The following is a 19155-nucleotide window of genomic DNA, read 5'->3' as shown; positions in this document are numbered from 1 at the left end:
ACCCTAAAAGATGAGAGTCTGTTTGCTTCTAGCTTCTTGGGAATTTGTACCAACAGAGATCACAGTTGAAGGTGTAATTCATACTTACATATTATTTAATGCCTCTTAGCATTCTGTCCTAAGATGTTATTTTCACCTCTCTTGCAAGGTGCTTTCATAGCATTGACTATGAAACTCTTCCTTAAAACATTAATCTATTTATCTAAGAGCAAAGAGCCATCAGCAAGATTGCCAAATGTAATTTAGAGCTATCCATTTAAGACTGGATAGCTCTCATAAGTAAACTTGAGTTAAGCTTCTTTTATGTCCACCAATCTCAAGTTACAGAAGAAATCACTCATGCAAAACATTATATCAATAAGTATATTGTAGTACTCAAAAAAAAAGTTCTCTTCTCATACATATATTCCATAACTATGTGATTGAAGTGGATGAGTGAATATGGTATAGTATCATAAATCTCATTTCTCTTAATGAAAAACAAGCAAAGGAAAAAATAAAAGAATAAGAAAATTTTATAGTTTACTAGTTACCTAGTTGGTGTAAATGGTTATCTCATGATCATAGCACATTCTGACGCTTCCATTAAAGTGAAAAAAAAGCTTACTGTTTTAAATTGTATTAATATATTAAACACTGTAACATTAGCATTCCTTATGCGAACATACATAAAATTTAATTCAACCAATATTTATAGAGGGTTTATTATAGACATGCTGAGGTAAGTGTATACCAACTAAGAAAGGAAACCAAGATATAATCTCTACTCTCCAAGAGTTCAAAAGTAATTGGCAAAGATAAAGCACTCAGTTAAATAATGATATAGTAACTAAATGATTAAATGACAAAGCAAAAAGCAGTCAGAGGAAAATGAGCCTAATGTGGACTAGGGTCATGTGAAGGAAATTAAATATGGCAAGTTGGAAAATATTAGCTTATCAGTCAGGACATATTTGGTTATGCTGCAGTAACAAATAATTCCAAACTCTGAATAGCTGAGAAACACAAGACTTCTTACTTGTTCATGTTGCCCTCTTGGGTTAACTGGGTGTTGGATCTGACATTGTTTGGGACGTTACCTGTGATCATGGCAAGAGGAGAGAGAGCCCTGGCATGCCTCAGTCTTAAAGTGTTCAGCTTAAAAGTGATACATGTCATTTTGCTTATGATTCATAAACCAGAACTGGTCAAATGGCCTCACCCAACCACAGAAGTATTAGGAAATGCAATTTCACCGTATGTTTGGAAGTGAGGAAAAATGGAATATTTGACAAACAGCACTAACAGCTTATAGTTAGTATGATAACTGCTTTTTATAAATTCAAGATAAGAAATATTTTATGTAAAGGAAAATCTTAACATTTGAAGATACTGGATAATATTCGGATCTTATACTTTGAAATTGCTTTTACTTTATTTTATTTTTAAACTTGTACAGCCTATATAGTAATAGGATAAAGTAATTAGGACCTAGTCCTATAAATTTTACATTCATTTCTTGGTGGCCCTAGCAAGATTCAAACATGTAGAAGAGTCATAAACTTCTGGAATGGTGGAGTAAAGGCCTCTGAAAATCTATTCTTGCAGAAAAACAATGAGAACACTGGCAAAAAACTTTTAAATCAACTTTTGAGAACTCTGGAAATTAATTAAAAATTGCAATGATCTAAAGAGTGTTTATTCAAGAAAAATGGTTCAGTCTGAGTGACAGTAGACAACTTTCTGGCATCTTAATTTTCCCTATTCCCATCTCTCTCCCTGTCCTAGCTTTGCAGTAACCTCACAATAGCCTCACAACCACGTTAGCCATGAAAACCAGCGGCCTAACAGCCACTGGAAGGGGTGGAGTAGATCTGGAACTCCAGAAATAATCCTATCCCTAAGGAATTGCTATTATTTAACCTGTCTGGCAGCTTCCTAGAAAAGCTCCATTCTCAGGACTCGTCTTCATCTGACCTGACTCAGTGTGCTCTGCGCAAAAGCCCTGTCTCTGGGGTGTTTTTTAGAAATCGTCAGTGGCAAGTTACTTAACATCACAACTGCATGTGGCAGTGATTCCAGTTACAGCTAATAAGAGGCTGACCAAAAATGTAAAAAGAAAAACTGGGGAGTGATATATCCATAGGGGACTTTGAAAAGTTTTGACATATTTCTGGGAACATAGAAGGCTCCACTCATGTGCGGGGCTATAAACATGCCCAACATGAGACTCGAGAAGGCCCCAGTCTCTCACCTCTGTAGGATCTTGAGGTGAAAGCAGAAAGTGAATTCTAGGGCAGAGTTATAAACTGTGAAAGCAGAAAGTGAATTCTAGGGCAGAGTTATAAACTGTGAAAGCAGAAAGTGAATTCTAGGGCAGAGTTATAAACTGTCTTCTAGAGTCATATAGGCGTATCCCAATACACACACACACACACAGTCACTCAGAAAAGTGAGAGAATTATTGGTTCAAGACATTTAAAAGGAATCTCTATTTAATCAGTTGTTGATCACTAACCTGAACACAGACTTTCAATGGTTACACACAACAATTAACACAGACGTTACAGAATTAGTACACAAAAGCCACTGAACAAAGAGCAGTGACAGCAAACTTTGGGGGAGGGGTTGATTTCCAGAGTTGGGTTGCCACATTACATTGTTTAAAATGTCTGGTTTTCAACAAAAAATTATGAGACACATGAAGAAATAGGAAAGTATGGCCTATGCAGAGGAATATAAGCAATCCATAGAAACTGTCTTGGAGAAAGCCAAAATGTCAGACGTACTTAACAAAGACTTTAAATAAGCTATTGTCAATATGTTAAAGAACTAAAAGAAATCATGTGTAAAGATTTAAAGAAGAGTATGGGAATGATGTCTCACCAAATAGAGGATATCAATAAAGTGATAGATATTTTTGAAAGAAAAAGCAACCAACTAGAAATTTTGGAGTTGAAATTCACTGGGTGGGCTCAATGACAGATCTGAGCAGGCAGAAGAAAGAATCCCTGAGTTTGAATGTAGGTCCTTTAGGATTATCCTGTTGAGGAAAAGAAAGAAGAAAATTATACAGAGCTTCAGAAACTATCATTTATACCAACATATGTACGCATAATGAGAGTCCCAGGTAAAGAAAGAGGGAAGGGGAAAAAAGAATACTTGAAGAAACAATGTCTGTACACATCCCAAATTTGATGAAAAATATTAATCTACACATCCAAGAATCCCCAAAATTCCAGGTAGGATAAACTCAGTGAGATCTGTACCTAGACATACTGCTGTCAAACTATCAAAGCTAAAGAAAAGGGGTTATCTTGAAAGCACGAAGAGAAAATCACTTATCTTGTAAAAACAATACTCAACAGGGTTAGCATCTCGTTTCTCATCAGAAACCATGAAGGTCAGAGCAGTGGGATGACATAGTCAATGTGCTGAAGTAAAAAAACTGTTAATCAAGAATTCTATAGCCAGAAAATGTATCCTCCAAACTAAGTAGAAATTAAAACATTCCCAGATAAATGAAAACTGAAAGAATTCATTGCAAGCAGACCTATGCTACAGGAAATGCTAAAGGGGGGCTTTCAGAATGAAATGAAATGACCCTAGCATGTCTTTACTGCTAGACAGTAGGTAGTGAAGACAGCTACATATATAAATATAAAGGCAGTATAAATGTATTTTCATCTGTAGCTCTTTTCTTCTGCTATCTGATTAAAGATAGCTGCATAAGGCAATAATAATAAACTATGCTGATGGTCTTATAATGTTTAAATATATAATTTTATGACAATAATAGCATAAAAGATGGGGGTGGGTGGGAATGGAGTTATATTATAGCCAAGTTTTGTATACTATTAAAATTAAGTTAATATTAATCCAAACTACATTGTCTTTACTTAAGACGTTAATTGTAATCCTCTGAACAACCACACAGAAAAAACTCGAAAATATACAGTTAAATAAATAACAAATGAATTAAAGTGATATACTAGAAAATATGTATTTAACACTAGGATGGCTATAATCAGTAAGGCAGACAATAACAATTATTGACAAAGATGTGGAGAATCTGTACATTGCTGGTGGAAATGTAAAATCCTACAGCCACTTTGGAAAACAGTTTAGCAGTTTCTCAAAGATTGAAACACAGGGTTACCATACAATCCAGCAGTTCCACTCCTAGTTATATACCTAAGAAAATTGAAAACATATGTCCACACAAAAATTTACACATGAATGTTCATAGAAACATTATTCATAAATAGTGAAAAAGAGGAAAGAACCCAAATGTCGAACAGCTGATGAATGGAAAAACTAAACGTGGTATATCCGTATAGTGGAATACTATTCAGCCTTAAGATGAAAGAAGTATTGATACATATGCCAGAATACAGATGATCCTTAGAATATCACGCTAAGGGAATGAAGCCAGTCACAAGAGGCCACATACAGTACGATTATATTTATATAAGATGTCTTAAATAGGCAAATCCACAGAGACAGAAAGTAGGCTAGTGGTTTCCATAGACTTGTGGAGTAGAGAACAGAGAATCAGTGGTAAAGAGTATCCAGTTTCTTTCAGGGTGGTGAAAATGTGCTCTAAGATTAGGTAGCAGTGACGATTGCAGAACTTTGTGAATATACTAAAAACCACTGAACTATGTAAAAGGGTAAATTTTATGGTGAGTGAATAATAACTCAGCAAAACTTATTTCAAAAGCAAACAACAACCAAAACAAGGCTGTTGTTATCATAAGCTCACAAACTTTTTTGAATGCTTCCCTTCACCAAATTGAAAATTTTTTCAAAACTGCCTAATATAAATTACATGATGAATAGCTATGCTAAAAAAAGGTGAAGATTAAAGCACACTGGAGACATGAACAAAGTTCTACCTTGGTAACGATAATAACAGGGTCTTCCATATGGACTTACTTCGTGCTTGACAAATAATAGGCACTCGTTAATAATTGGGTTAAGTGGTAAAACTACGGTGAAAAAAGTAGAATACAGTGTGTTTTTCTTCAAAAAATTATGGAAATCACAGCTGTCTGAATCAGTGGATCTAATAAAATATGTATAAATTTCTTTGAGAAAATTGTTTCAATTGGTTGTTTCAGTATAGAACTGTGGCTTTCAAGTGAAATGCTACCTTCTTTTCTGCCAGAGGTATTTCAACGATGTTGCTTTTCATTCTGCAGGTGCTTGTGGTGGGTTCCTGCAGACAGGAGATGCTCCAGTCTTTCTTTACTCCCCAGGCTGGCCTGAAAGCTACAGTAATGGCGCTGACTGTATGTGGCTTATCCAGGCTCCTGGTTCTACTGTGGAACTCAACATCCTTTCCCTGGACATTGAATCTCATAGTACATGCAGCTATGATAAACTTGTGATAAGAGACGGTGAGAAACGTTTAAAAAACAAGATAAAACAAAAAACTACCAAGTTTCAACCCTGACACACATTTAGTTACATTCAATTATAATCAGACTTGTTTACTGCTTCCATCCATTTGCATGGAAATGCACAGGTATTATGGTCAGTGAAAGCATGAGATACTAGAATTGGCCACCATTTCTGCAGAACATTAGGAAAGCGTTCAATTGCCTGGAACAAAATAATCCGCACGCTATGTTAGGGAGAGCATTACATTCCCAAGAGGAAACACTCCCTGTGGTTTAAGTAGGAAATTATAAAATGAGTTTCCAGGTTGTGCTGCTTTCTCGTTGAAAGGCTATGGAAATAAATCTTGATATTTTATACCTATGGCTTTAAGATCCAAGTGTGAAAAGTATTTAAAATTGCAATGTATTCAAGTTTCTATTGTGTACTGAATCTCTGGGTAGAATGGGTAGAATTAAGGGCTAATATTTTTTCACCTTTTCCTCTGTACCCAGGTGTGGTATTGCTATGCGATGAGCGAGGGATATAAATAATGCTTCAATGCCAGGCGCACAGAATTGTGCTTCACGGTTTGCATGGAACAGAGGAGAATAGGGAGGCCATATCCTCCAGTCAGTGTCTCTTACAGTGAGGTCCCCAGACCAGCAGCATCAGCATCACCTGGGAACTTGTCAGAGATGCAAATTCTATGCCCCACCCCAGACCAACTAAACTAGAAACTTGGATGGGTCCTAGATCTGTCTCCGGTTAAGGTTAAGATCAGGGTGAGGAGAGTAAGGCAGGATTGGACAAAGTACAGAGTCAGATCCTATCTTTATTTAAAATTTTAATATTTTGTTCATTTTACATTAAATTTCAATTTTTGAAATATTGTACTGAAATATTTTTATCTTGATTTCTGAGGTCTCGGGCACCTCCTTAAGTTTTGCCCCCGATGTGACGTGCTCCCTTCACCTGACCCGGGTCCCTGCCTCCCGGTGGTAGAGTCTCTGAAGCTGGGGACCCACTGCCCTGCATGACACATATTGCAACCCCAGTGCCTGCCTAGACAGCAGGTGACATCTAGTAAGGTGTTAAACTGGAGGACAGAATCAAAGGGCAGCTACTAGGAGTGCAGGTTCAGTGTTATGGATCTCATTTTCCAAGAGATATGAGAAGCATAGAGTTTTCTATGAACTTCTCAGTTTGTTAAATTTTGGCGATTGATGAAAAAAGCTTCAGAGCTTTTTTTTTTTTTTTTTTGGACCAAAGCATGTGTTTGATTTTGGCCCACTGGAGGCTAATGTGCATTTTCATGTCCGCCTTATCCCCTTAACCCTAGACCCCCACTAAGTATAGTAGAAAAATCAAATGGCAGAGGTGCTTTACTTTCCTTCTGTAGGAGCTGGGCAGTAAGTGAAGACTCAAGTCAGTCATTCAAACGTGATCAGAGGGTAAACCATAACTTTCCCCCTTTTTCCTATCAACTATCTGCTATCAGCACATTGCCCAGAAGAACTATCATCTTTCCTCTTTTTTTTCTTTCTTTAGGAAAGAAACGAAAATCAGTAGACCCAACTCAGTCTCACTGAGAGATAAAATATACACATGTGAAAGAAGTAACAACATATAATAAGCTTCAAAGCTTTGTGATGCAGTTACTTAGAGAATAAGTCAACAGATTTGGGATGAAATGTGTAGCAAAATAGCATAATGAAGATAAGAATGCAAAAGGAGTCACAGATAAATTTTTGAATGATAAAAAATGCAGAAGTTTCCAGAGATCAGAACCCCTGTAAAGAATGCCTTTCCAAGCATCATGTATTTATAGCTGTGCTACTACATTTGATAACTTGTTTTCTACACTAGTTAATAATGAGTAAATTTTAGGTTGTGGCCAATGTCAAAAAAGAATCATTTTGCTAGTTGAGTGAAAGGACAAATTTCCTCATGTCTCATATTCTATTTTTGTCTTTTTTTAAGTTTCAAATTAATTAATTCTCTGCCTTAGGGAAAAAACAACATATTTTCCCAGCCAAGGAATCTAAGTCCTTGCTCCATTCAGGCTTTGACTGAGACAGTTGTTCTGATCAAAATTTATAATCAAGAGAAAAGCCAAAGGAAAAAGGGGCTTGGGGGTTACCCAGCTCTCATTGATGTCTCTGGAGGTGCACATTTGCCGGCACTATCTTTTTTCATCCTCCACACGTGGAGAGAAGTGTGTTCTTATAATGGCAAAACAAACAATGAACAACAAAATAATGAAAAGAAAAAAGAAAACCCCTCTGAAGGTGAAGGCAGATTTCGGGGCAAATGACCTTATAACATTAGCATCGGATCTGGGGCTGAAGAATCAAACCTTTTTTTTTTTTTAGATACTTGACCTTCAGCAGTCAGAATAGTTTAGATCAGAATCTACTGCACATATCAGCATCGGTCCTCAGCTACTTCCCAGTCTCACGTCCTCTCATTTTGAGTTTTCGTTCCAGGAAGAACTGTCAGCCAGTTTTTGGAAAGGCAGTGGGAACTGGCAAAGAAGTTGTCATTGAAAAGGTTAAAGAAAAAGACAGGTGGCACCGTTACAAACTGGAGCCACAATGATGTAACCCCTGGAATGTCCCTTATTTGGTAATCCTGCTGCCTCCTAGGAATGGGGGTGTTTTGAGAATAATGTGTGAGGCACTTTGGCTGGGTTGCAATGATGGTGGAGGATACTCTTTTTTAAAAAGTTTTATTGGAGTTTAGTTGATTTACAGTGTTGTGTTGGTTTCAGGTGTCCAGCAAAGTGCATCAGTTATATGTATGCCTGTATCCACTCTTTTTTAGATTCTTTTCCATATAGGTCATTACAGAGTGTTGAACAGAGTTCCCTGTGCTATACAGTAGGTCCTTATTAGGTATCTACTTTATATAGAGTAGTGTGTCTATGTCCAGCCCAATCTCCCAGTTTATCCCTCTGCAACCCCGTTCCTCCCTGGTAACCATAAGTTTGTTTTCTATATCTGTGACTCTATTTCTGTTTTGTAAATAAGTTGTGGAGGAGACTCTTAAGACGTCATATTTTCACACTGACATTTCCTCTCTTTGGTCGTAGGAGACAACAGCATGGCCCAGGAGCTAGCAGTTCTCTGTGGCAGAGACATCCCTGGGCCCATCCGGTCTACTGGAGAGCACATGGTGATCCACTTCACCTCGGACTTCAGTGTAACCAGGGCGGGCTTTAATGCATCGTTTCACAAGAGTAATATGTTCTCATGGTTCTAATTCATTTCATCTCATCTTCCTCTTGCTCTCTCCCTAACACACGCTGCTCATGTTTCAATGCCAGGACACAGGTTCTAAGTCAGAGCGCACAGGTCTCTGCCCAGCCTCTGGGGGTTATGCTGATGTCAGGTTATTAAGTCTTAAAAAAAAAAAAAGAAAGAAAGAAACTGGCCACATTTGTGAATGGTCCCCCATCTTCAGTTCTTTGGGCAGGGCATCTTCCCTCCACGGTAGGCACAAGAGAAAGATGTTTAAAACAAAATTTCAGCCTAGAGGATGGCTGGAACCAGAAGACAGTACATACCCATAACACATCAAAGAAGCAGTAAGTCAGAGTTATCTTCAACCTAAGAAATAACCAAGGTAATGTAGGAGGTATTGTCATAAACCCCTTGGTTGAAATGATTCATTTAAAGGTTGGCAGTAAGAGTTTGTTTGCTCTTGAAATATGGATTTGGTGAGTCTGACAATGGACATCATGTGTGGCAGGCTGTCGTGTGGAGTATGATCGAGACTTTCAAAACTTGACAATATGTGAAGTCCAAACAATCATTTTCAACCCACACTGGATTAAAGTCAAAAAGTAGCCCACAGAATGTGACATTTCTAAAGTCTCATATTTTTAACTGAAAAACCTAATTTTAAAGTAGATTATCAATCTAGACATGAAAAACGAATGTTTTCTCCAGGATTATGTATGCCTTTTATAGAGTAGGGACCAATTGAAGATAAACGGTCGTCCTCACAGTCAAGGAGGGGACAGCTGCAGAGTGGTTTAGGAGAATGGGCTTGGGAATTAGACAGACCTAAGGTAAATTTCCACCTCTGCGTTTTAACGGGCCGTGTGAGCTCCCTGCCCTCACTCACTGATGCTCTGGTCGGTCCCTGACAGCTGGCAAATAAGCGTCTACTGCATCGCTGTCTTCTCAGCTCGAACTTCTCCCTCTCTGTCACGTGGCTCGTGGACATGTGCGTGACAGCTCACGCTGTGTGAGTTAACATGTGGGAAACTAACTCTTGCCTCCCACCATTTATTACCTCCCCCAGCCCCAGACTTGTTCATTCCACATTCTTCTCGATTTTAGGAAGTGGAAAGTACATTCTTCCAGCTATTTAAGCCAGGAAGCTTGCATCACCGTTGATTCTTCTTTTCTGGCTCCATCAATCCCATTCATCAACAAACCACAATGGTCCCACCCTTGCAGTATATCCAGAGTCCAACCACTTCTCCCCATTTCTACTGCTCTGCCACCCTAGTCCAGGCATCTGTCAACCCTCCTTGGACTCAGGAAGCCACCCCCGTCCTGGACCTCTTGCTTCTGCTTTGCCCTGCCCTTCCTTAGAGTTCAAGTATTGCAGACAGAGTGAGTCTTTAAAATGTTAAGTCAAATCATGCCATTCTGATGCTCGAAACGCTTCAATGTGTTCCTCTTCTTACTCAGAATAAGCCCTTGCAGTGTCCTGCACGACCTACCAGGCTAACCATTTTGGTCTCTCATTTGGCCTCATGCATTCTGACTTCTGTGATGCACCCACTAACACAGCAGCCTTCACGCCAGCTGTTTTCTGGACTGCAGTGCTCTTCTCTCAAACAGTCTTATGTCTTGATTCCCCGTCTCTCTTTTTCTTTTTTTAATTGATTTTATGGAAGTATAGTTGATTTACAGTATTGTGTTAATTTCTGCTGTACAGCAAAGTGACTCAGTTATACGTAGACATACACTCTTTTTCATATTCTTTTCCATTATGGTTTATCACAGGACATTGAATATAGTTCCCAGTGTTATACAGAAGGACCTTGTTGTATCCCCCCCGCCTTTCCCCTTATGGTAACCATAGGTTTGTTCTCTTTGTGAGTCTGTTTCTGTTCCATAGGCAGGTTCATTTGTGGCGTATTTGAGATTCCACATGAACATGATAAATGGGATTTGTCTTTCTCTGTCTGACTTACTTCACTTAGGATGCGATCCCCCATTTCAATCAGGTCTCTGCTCGGATATGACTGCAGTAACATGGCCTTCGCTAACTGCCTCAGGCAGTATAGTTCATTTTCCCTCTCCCCGTTCATCTTTCTTTGTAGAACTTATCACCACCTCACATATTAATTATGTAGGTGTTTGTTGTACGTCTGACTCCTCTACAAAGTAAGCTTCATGAAAGTTAAGGGATTTGTCTCCACTGCTTACTTCTACATCCGTATCTTAGAAACAAAAACAAAATGAGTACCGAGGAGCCTGAGCTCCATCCAAGCTTGTTGCGCTAATTGTTTCCAACATTTTTTGGTCCCGAGTGAGTTTCAAACCACATTTCTATTGCCTATACTTTGAAAATTCTCAAGACAAACAGAAGAAGTATCAAAATCCAGTTGTGAAAAAAAAAAAAAAAAATCCAGTTGTGAGTGATTTAAATGTACTGTCTTTGTTTCTTCCTGGGAAGGTTGTGGTGGATACTTGCATGCAGACAGAGGGATTATCACATCACCCAGGTATGCAGAGACCTACACTCCCAACCTCAACTGCTCTTGGCATGTCCAGGTTCAGAGTGGTCTGACCATCGCTGTACACTTTGAGCAGCCCTTCCAGATTCCAAATAGAGACTCTTCTTGCAGCCAGGGGGATTACTTGGTGGTAGGTGTTGTTTGCTGCTTTTTCTAACTACTTTCTCTACACACTTCATTCAGAAAACAAAACGATGATGTTTCCCCTCCTGGGCTGTAAACTGATAGAACTTGTATACCTCATCTTTATCAGTGTGAAGGAAATCGTGCAATTTTAATTTGTCTTTCCAGCTAAAAAATGGACCTGATGTCTCTTCTCCACCCTTGGGACCCCATGGAGGAAATGGGCGTTTTTGTGGCAGTCGACCTTCGTCCACTCTGTTCACCTCAGATAATCAAATGTTTGTTCAGTTCATTTCTGATAATAGTAATGAAGGACGAGGATTTAAAATCACATATGAGGCAAAGAGTTTAGGTAAGTATTTTCACTGAGAATAATGTCTGACTTTTTCTGCAATTGCTTGGCCTTTTTTGTTTAAATAGATTTGAGAAAAAAATATGTAAAGTTTTTTTCTGAACTAACAATAATAATGTAATAAGAGTAGCTACCTATTATCAAGCACTTACTTTATGCTTGATACGTTTGATATCTCATCACGACTACATTTTCTTCATTGTGCCCATTCTTCAGATAAGTAAGTTGAGGCTTAGATTGTTCCAAGGCCACATATCAAGAGAATGAACAAAGTGAACTTCTCCATGAGTATAAATTGAGCTGATCTTAATGATCCCCTGAAATTCCTTAGACTTTTCCATTATGCAATGTCTAATTATGTTACATACAGTTATAGAAACATTATAAGAATGATAATTACATTGTTTTGTAATCATCTGTATGCTTCTTTTTAAATGAACATATAATCCTCTGATTCTATTATTACCCATTTAATTATATATTACAGTAATGATCTTTACTTAATTACCTTGTCTTAATCATACTTGATTGTAATTATATTTAATTCTACTGTAATGATTTGATTTTTGTGACATTTATTTTTAGATAATGTTTAATTGCATAAATAAGTAAACAAGCATAGCCTCAAAAAAGGGAAGGCGTGGTGTCTGTAAAGAGTAAGTCTTCGTCCCCTTAAAATTAGATAATTTGGATTTCAGGATAACCCTATGACCTCAATGACAGATTCCTGGACATATTTCAAAATCTGTATCAATCCAACTGAACCACATATGTTTTATCGCACATTCTCCAAAATATGATATGAGAATTGAAAATGTCAGCAGAATGTCTTCATTTGAAGAGAGGAGAGGAAGTACGTCTCCACCAACTGACACAGAAAATCATCTAATGCCTCGTGTAGATTCCATGACTACAGGGAATGTCCTTTCACCACTTCCCAGACCACAGAGCTCTGACGCTTAGAAGGAGCCTTTACCAGTACAGCTTTGTGACCCCAGTACCGCTGCCTTATAGGTAGCGAGTTTCTCATCCTTCCCCATCTCCATTCTGAGCTTTGCTGCTGAGTTGTGAATGGGCAGGATTTCACCTGGTCCTGAGCCTTTAGAGAGCCTTATAGATTTGCAAACACTGTAACTCGTTGCTTTTTTGACCCTCTGTTCATGCAAGAACGGTATGGCCATTACCGTCTCCCCGTCTTTCTGCCTCAATATTAGACTTAAAAGTCTTTTGATTTCAAAACCTATTGCGATATGATCACTCTTTGTTTCTCTCAACTTTCTGATTCAACCATTTCCTATAACTACAGTCAGTTCTACTTCCCCATCTGTCTTTCCAGCACACCAACTTCTTTGCCACTTCAGTTCCTCAGCTTTTAACACATGTTATTCAGTGAACAACTTGTGGCATCGAATTAGCCTTGTCCTACACCATCGTTCTCCAAGGACACTCCTTCAGTACGGTTGATTGAGAGTTCTGTGTCCCTGTGCTCCGTGCTTTTATTCTCACTGGACTGATTGACATTCTAATTAATTAATTGGACATTTACAAAGGGCTTCACACTGCAAACTACCAAGTCTGTTGAGGAGTTCAGTGCAGAGGGGGAGACATACAAGCAAAGGCACAGGTAGGACACGGTACGATGAGGCTAGAAGGAGGGGCTGTCGGGAGCTATGGGTGGGAGAAGGCTCCCAGAGGAAGGAAACTGACAGAGATTTGCCAGTCAGTGAAGAGAGGAGGTGACAACATATCAAGTCTCGATGGCTGTGCGATAACAAGGCGTTTCCGTGAATTTGAAAGAGTTCACAACTGCTGGAGAAGAGAGTCAAAAGGAGCTAAACATCATGGTGGTGAAGCAGGCAGGAATCAGGAGGGCGGCACCAAAAGGAGTTAAGATGTTCACTGGAAGGCAGTGGGGGCCCTTGGAAGGTTTTAATCCAAAACACGAATGGCACTGTCAGATTAGAAACACCCGTGTGGCAGTGGCACTGAAAACACGTGGAGGGGGAGAGACTAAGGTGGAGAGAGCAAGTGAAAGAGTAATTCAGGGAGGAATTATTAGGTCCTGGACAAAGGCAATGGCAATAAGCATGCAGAAGACAAGGGATACTGAGAGAGATTATAGATACGGAATTGAGTGGATTTGGATGTGGGACAGGAGGGTGCCGTAGATGACCCCCAGGTTTCTGGCTGGTGGATCCATTTATCCCACAAACATTTATTAAGAACTTGCCGTGTGACAGACACTATGCTAGGCCCCGGGGATATAGCAGTAAACGAATAAAATCCATGTCCCCATGGAGCTTAATTTCAGTGTTAAAATGCAGATAATAAATAAGAGATGCAGCGTGTCATATGGCAACAAGTATTAAGGAGAAAACGAGGTGGTCAGTAAGAAGAGGATCATGCAGTTGTGTACGGACTTCTGGGCGGCGGGTAGGTAGTAAGGGCAGTCTGGGACATGTTCGGTTTGAAATCTCTGAATGATGTCCCCTCGGGATGTCCAGTAGACCCCTGCACTGGACCAGGAGTCTGGAGGTCAGAACAGGGATCTGGGCTGAATCTTGAAATACGGGAACTGTTAGAAGACTGGTTGCAGTTTAAGTCACGAGGGTGGATGACCTTAGCCAGGAAATTATTTATACTGAGAAGATGAAGGGCCTGCAGGGGGATTCCTGGGGACCTCCAGCAATGCCAGGAAAGGCCTGGAAAGACGCACCCAAGGACCAGAGGAGAAATGGTGAGAGGGATGAAAGGAGGAGGAGAAGAGCTAATGTCCAGGAAGCTCAGGGGCAACAATGTAGAGAAGGAAGGTGTGGTCAACACGTTAACTGCTGTGGATACAGAATAATGATTTCAAACATCTTTGGGTAAAGTGACTGTAGGGTGATGGGGGACCAGGAAAAGAGTGCTTTCAGAGGGTTGACGAGTGAAGGGGGAAGGAAGACGTAAAGAAAGTGGCTGTAAATTACTTGAGCTCGTGATACGTGGAAAGGTCAAAGTATCACGGAGGAGAGAGAGGGGAGGGAAAGGAGAGAGAGAGAGAGAGAGAGAGGGAGAGAATGAGATTAAAAGCACAGGATAAATGGAGGGATTAAATAGAGCAGGGTCCCTAAAGAGACAGAATGGATTGGGAGACCAACCCCGAGATACATGAAGGCAGCGTACAGGGAGAAATAAAGGAGGGTAGAGATGTAGATGAATTTTTAAGGATGGTAAAAAATAAGGGGTAAAAAATTGAGGGACTTCTCATCTGACTTCTCCTTTCTAAAAGAGGACTCAGAGTAGCATGCTGAGATGAGAGAGGGAACGGGGAGGACGAAGGGTTTGGGGAGTCGAGTTGGTTTTATACAGCTGTTGTCATCTATCTGATGAAACGGGAGGATGGCTTAGCAGTGTCGAGAGTGGAGAACGTGCATGTGTTGTGGCATCAATTTCCACGAATGGTTTGAATGGAACACAACCACCGAATTGGGGTTTTGCAAGGAGCATCTGAAGGAAAGACCAGGAGCAAGGGAGTTAAAGGCAGTCAAAGGAGCTCAACGTCTAGGGTTTCAGAGATGAAGGAGTTCTAGGTAATGGCACAACTCAGGATATGCCCTTAAGCGGCTGAATGATGTTGGAAACAAATGTCAATAGAATTTAGCAGATTCAGTATCTGTGAGGCTAAGTTATTGAACAGGTTAACTCCATTGGCATTGTAAGTACCCAGATTGTTCTTACGTGGTTTGTTTGCTGAGATTGCCCAAAAAAATGTTTATTGATAAAAGGAAAGTATTTTTACTTAACACTTTGGGCTTTTTAAAAAAATATTAAAAGCTTATTATCTTCTCGAAAAAACTGGCTCATAAAATTTCTTATACCATTCATCTCTTGCTCTTCAGATGCACCTAAATCCCAAAGAAACATAAGGAGTGAATGTCCACAGAGTTGTACAAAATGTATATCTGCTTAGTCTTTTAAACATCAGTCTATTGACCTGAATGGTCAGGGGGCAGTTAAAGTGCTGGTGCCTTTACACGCTTATCAAAGTGGTGGGTACATCGTTATGCTTCCATGATGTGCTACTGCATGCACCATGCACCATAATCTTTTGGTTGGCTTTAGGAAGGAGTGAAATTTCCAATGAGAACATATGGTTTGGCGAGTTAAAAAGTGGTACATGTGATAGCTCCCTTGATAGCAAATTCAGAATGTATTTGCTTTAAAAAGAAAAGGAGGATAATTCCAGATGAAATTAAGATTGGAGGTACAGATAAAGAGACCTTTAAAAATGGAGGTGGCAGTCACCTGCATCCTCTGTCTCCAGATGGTAGGTTGATTTAACTGTGTTTCCTGACAGCCTGCGGGGGCAATATCTACATCCACGATGCGGATTCTGCTGGATACGTAACCTCCCCCAACCACCCCAGCAATTATCCACAGCACGCTGACTGCAGCTGGCTCATAGCTGCTCCTCCGGGGAAGCTCATAAGGCTGCAGTTTGAAGATCAATTCAATGTCGAAGTAACACCCAAGTAGGTCACCTCCGTTTAATTTTCCTCCTACCCAGAGTTAGTATTTTTCAGCTGTCACATCTCAGAACAATTTCCTTCTTCTTCGCTCAGCAGCATATAAGGCAAAGGAAATCTAGGGACGGGGAAGGGAAATGCTTAACACCGGGAGCTTGAAAACCTTGCCTGCCGGACACTCACCCATCAGCTGAGCAGATGATGTAAACAGACACTGTCCCTCCTGACCCTGTGCACATCCTCCGAGAGACACGGAGGGTGGCTGTCTGAGATTTATATTACCCGCTCTTCCTCCCACAGGAAAAAGAGAGTGTCTCTGGTAGACGAATATTTATTCGGCCAGCCCCATACTCAGTGTCATAAATGATAAGGTATCTGTTTAACAAATAGAAATTTGTGACACCCGAGGTCACCAGTGTCAGAGACAGGACGAAAGCAAGGACAATACGATTTCCCAATCTCTGTTTAGTAAGAATCTTTAAAGATTACAAACCAGAGGGTTTGTCTGACTATGTTGAACACAGATGGAATAACTACCTAGATTGAAAAATATCTGTATCTTTCTCTTTATTTAACAAACATGTGTATACATCTGCATGAATACGTGCAGGGTGCAAAGCTTAGGTATGAGAGCTTTTGCTTTCCAGTTCTGGACTCCTGATATAATGCCACTCTCCCCTCACTGAGCATTAATTGGCTGGTTGACTTTCTCAAGAAATACTGGGTAAATACTTGTCCCCTTTTAGGGACATGGAAAATTCCAGCTGAGATTCTCCCTTAGCCCCGGTTACATAGCTATCAAGAGAGAGTTCATCTTTGTCATGTGAAATGTGTCATAACATCATGTGAAACAAAATCCTTGTGTTTTGACATTCCTAGGGGTTGATTCGAGAATGATCTTTACATTTCTAAGACCAACAGAATATGGAAGGCGAGTACATATTCTTCATTGTGGTACATGTAAAACCTGTCTTTTTCAGCTACAAACTGGAGTGTATAATTCAGAAAAATATCATATGGCATTTCGAAGTGACACACCACCAACACTGACTCTGTCATAGTGTCTACGCTGTGTTGTGTACATAGCGCTACAGAAATGACGATTTAATAATGCCCTTGGAGAAAGTGAAATCTTTATTATCAAAATATGTCAAAGCCATAGACTTTGCAAACTAAACAGAATTTTCTTTCCACTGTAGCTGTACGTCCAATTACCTTGAGTTGCGAGACGGTGCTGATTCAAATGCACCGATGCTTTCCAAGTTCTGTGGAGCTTCTCTGCCCGCCAGTCAGTTGTCCTCAGGAGAGCTGATGTATTTGAGATTCCGGTCTGACAGCAGCCCCACTCATGTGGGATTCAAGGCCAAGTATTCCATAGGTAACAACATTTTTATATTCAATAAGAAAGTAGTGACAGAATAATTGCATTAAAACTTTTGAAATGATCATGCCATTTTTAAAGAAGCCTTTCTATCTGCCTAATTTTCACAGTTATTTTAATGATAGAAATAAGTTAGGAATGTGAATGTTTAAAGCCACAAAGTCATTTATCAATTTTAATTTTTACTTTAATTTCCATTTAAAAATACTCTTTTTAGTAAACTTGAATATTTTGTATTTTTCCCTAACTTGTTAGTGGAAAACATATCCAGTTAAATTCTTGTTTCTTCCTCTCGTCGTGAAATACGTACAATATTAAAATGTAAAACTCTTTAGTAATCAAATAACTACTTTTAGAACAGTGACTTTGACCTCCTCAACATTAATAGATAATCGAGATGTATTTTCCCCTAAGTGTCTAGCGCCAGGTCGTTCATTCAATGTTTTGATTTCCTTCCTTTAAAAAATGAGTAATAAATAATGCATTCTGAAGATTCACTACAATATGGTCACAATTACATAGAATTTAGTATCTGTTGGGTCTGAACACTAACCAAACATATTTAATGCGTTCAAAACTTGAAAAGCCTAGTTGTAACAATATTTAACCCACACCATGGGTCATTTTATAGCCTGAGGCAAGTTGTATATAATTCAATCTCCCACATCCAGCTGATAAGAAATAATTGGATAGTAATTTTCAAGGCCCTGAGATACCCATTACTACAGTAACCCGTTTATTTGATAAACCAGAAATGGTAGGCATGACTAATCAACCACAGCATTGTTTTTAGCTGAGCTAGGACTTAGTCTACAGAATCACTAACACAGGGTACTAGGCAGGCCCTTATCAATCTCTCAGTTAGTTCTGGAATGAAACCTACTTGCAGCTAATAGCTCTTACATAGTGTCCCAAGAGAATTCATGAGACGTTACAGAATATGCCATTCAACATCTTTCCGTCTTCCCTTTCCCATTATTAGATTGGACTTGTGGTATCATTTCTCTGTACACCAATAGCAGATTTCATTTCATACCTTTTCAGTATTTTTAAAACTTCAGTTCATGTTCACTTGGCACCTAAAAGCTTTTAAATGTGCTGGTTGAATTAAAAAAAAAGAAAACCTGTGATAGAATATTGCTCTTTTTCTGCAGCCGAGTGTGGAGGAAGGGTGACAGGGCAAAGTGGAGTCATTGAAAGCAGCGGGTACCCAACGCTTCCGTATGCAGACGACTTGTTCTGTGAGTGGCATCTCCAGGGACCCTCGGGACATTATCTCACCATCCGCTTTGAAGGCTTTAGCCTTCAGGATTCATCTGGCTGTGAACGAGACTTCGTGGAGATCTGGGAAAACCACACGTCTGGTCAGTGAGATACGTCTGCTGTCTTTTGGGGTTATCTATTTTCACAGGTTACTCACTCAGCCTCTGAAATTTCCTCATTTCCAAGTAAGGCAAGACTTTTTTTTTTTTTTTTGCGGAGAAGTGCAGATCAGTCAGCTCTGGACAGTGCCAGGTTTTCTCTCCCTCAGTTCTTACCCCTGAAACAGTGGTGCCCAAAGCCCCGGTGCATTATATAGCTTATCCTGAGAGCACTGTGTCCGGAAGGCATCCTCTTCCAGGGAGACCTTCCAGGGCCAGGCTCAGATGTCTGAGGGGCACCCTGTAAG

General features: G+C 39.7%; 1 protein-coding gene across 2 annotated transcripts in view; it reads left to right on the top strand.

Moving 5' to 3' along the window:
- Positions 1 to 19155, top strand: part of CUBN (cubilin) — a 269991-nt gene that overhangs the window by 172002 nt on the left and 78834 nt on the right. For both annotated transcript variants that reach the window (XM_024750090.1, XM_024750089.1), the window contains exons 41-47: positions 5184 to 5381; positions 8456 to 8602; positions 11062 to 11252; positions 11414 to 11597; positions 15937 to 16111; positions 17305 to 17483; positions 18641 to 18850. In XM_024750090.1, coding sequence (XP_024605858.1) covers positions 5184 to 5381; positions 8456 to 8602; positions 11062 to 11252; positions 11414 to 11597; positions 15937 to 16111; positions 17305 to 17483; positions 18641 to 18850 — 1284 coding nt within the window. The remainder of the gene's footprint in view (positions 1 to 5183; positions 5382 to 8455; positions 8603 to 11061; positions 11253 to 11413; positions 11598 to 15936; positions 16112 to 17304; positions 17484 to 18640; positions 18851 to 19155) is intronic.

This window comes from Neophocaena asiaeorientalis, unplaced genomic scaffold (assembly GCF_003031525.2).
Source record: "Neophocaena asiaeorientalis asiaeorientalis breed wild unplaced genomic scaffold, Neophocaena_asiaeorientalis_V1.1 scaffold4, whole genome shotgun sequence".
NCBI classification, from domain to species: domain Eukaryota; kingdom Metazoa; phylum Chordata; class Mammalia; order Artiodactyla; family Phocoenidae; genus Neophocaena; species Neophocaena asiaeorientalis.
Note: the sequence above shows the minus strand (reverse complement) of the source record. Positions and strands in the feature narration are given on the sequence as shown.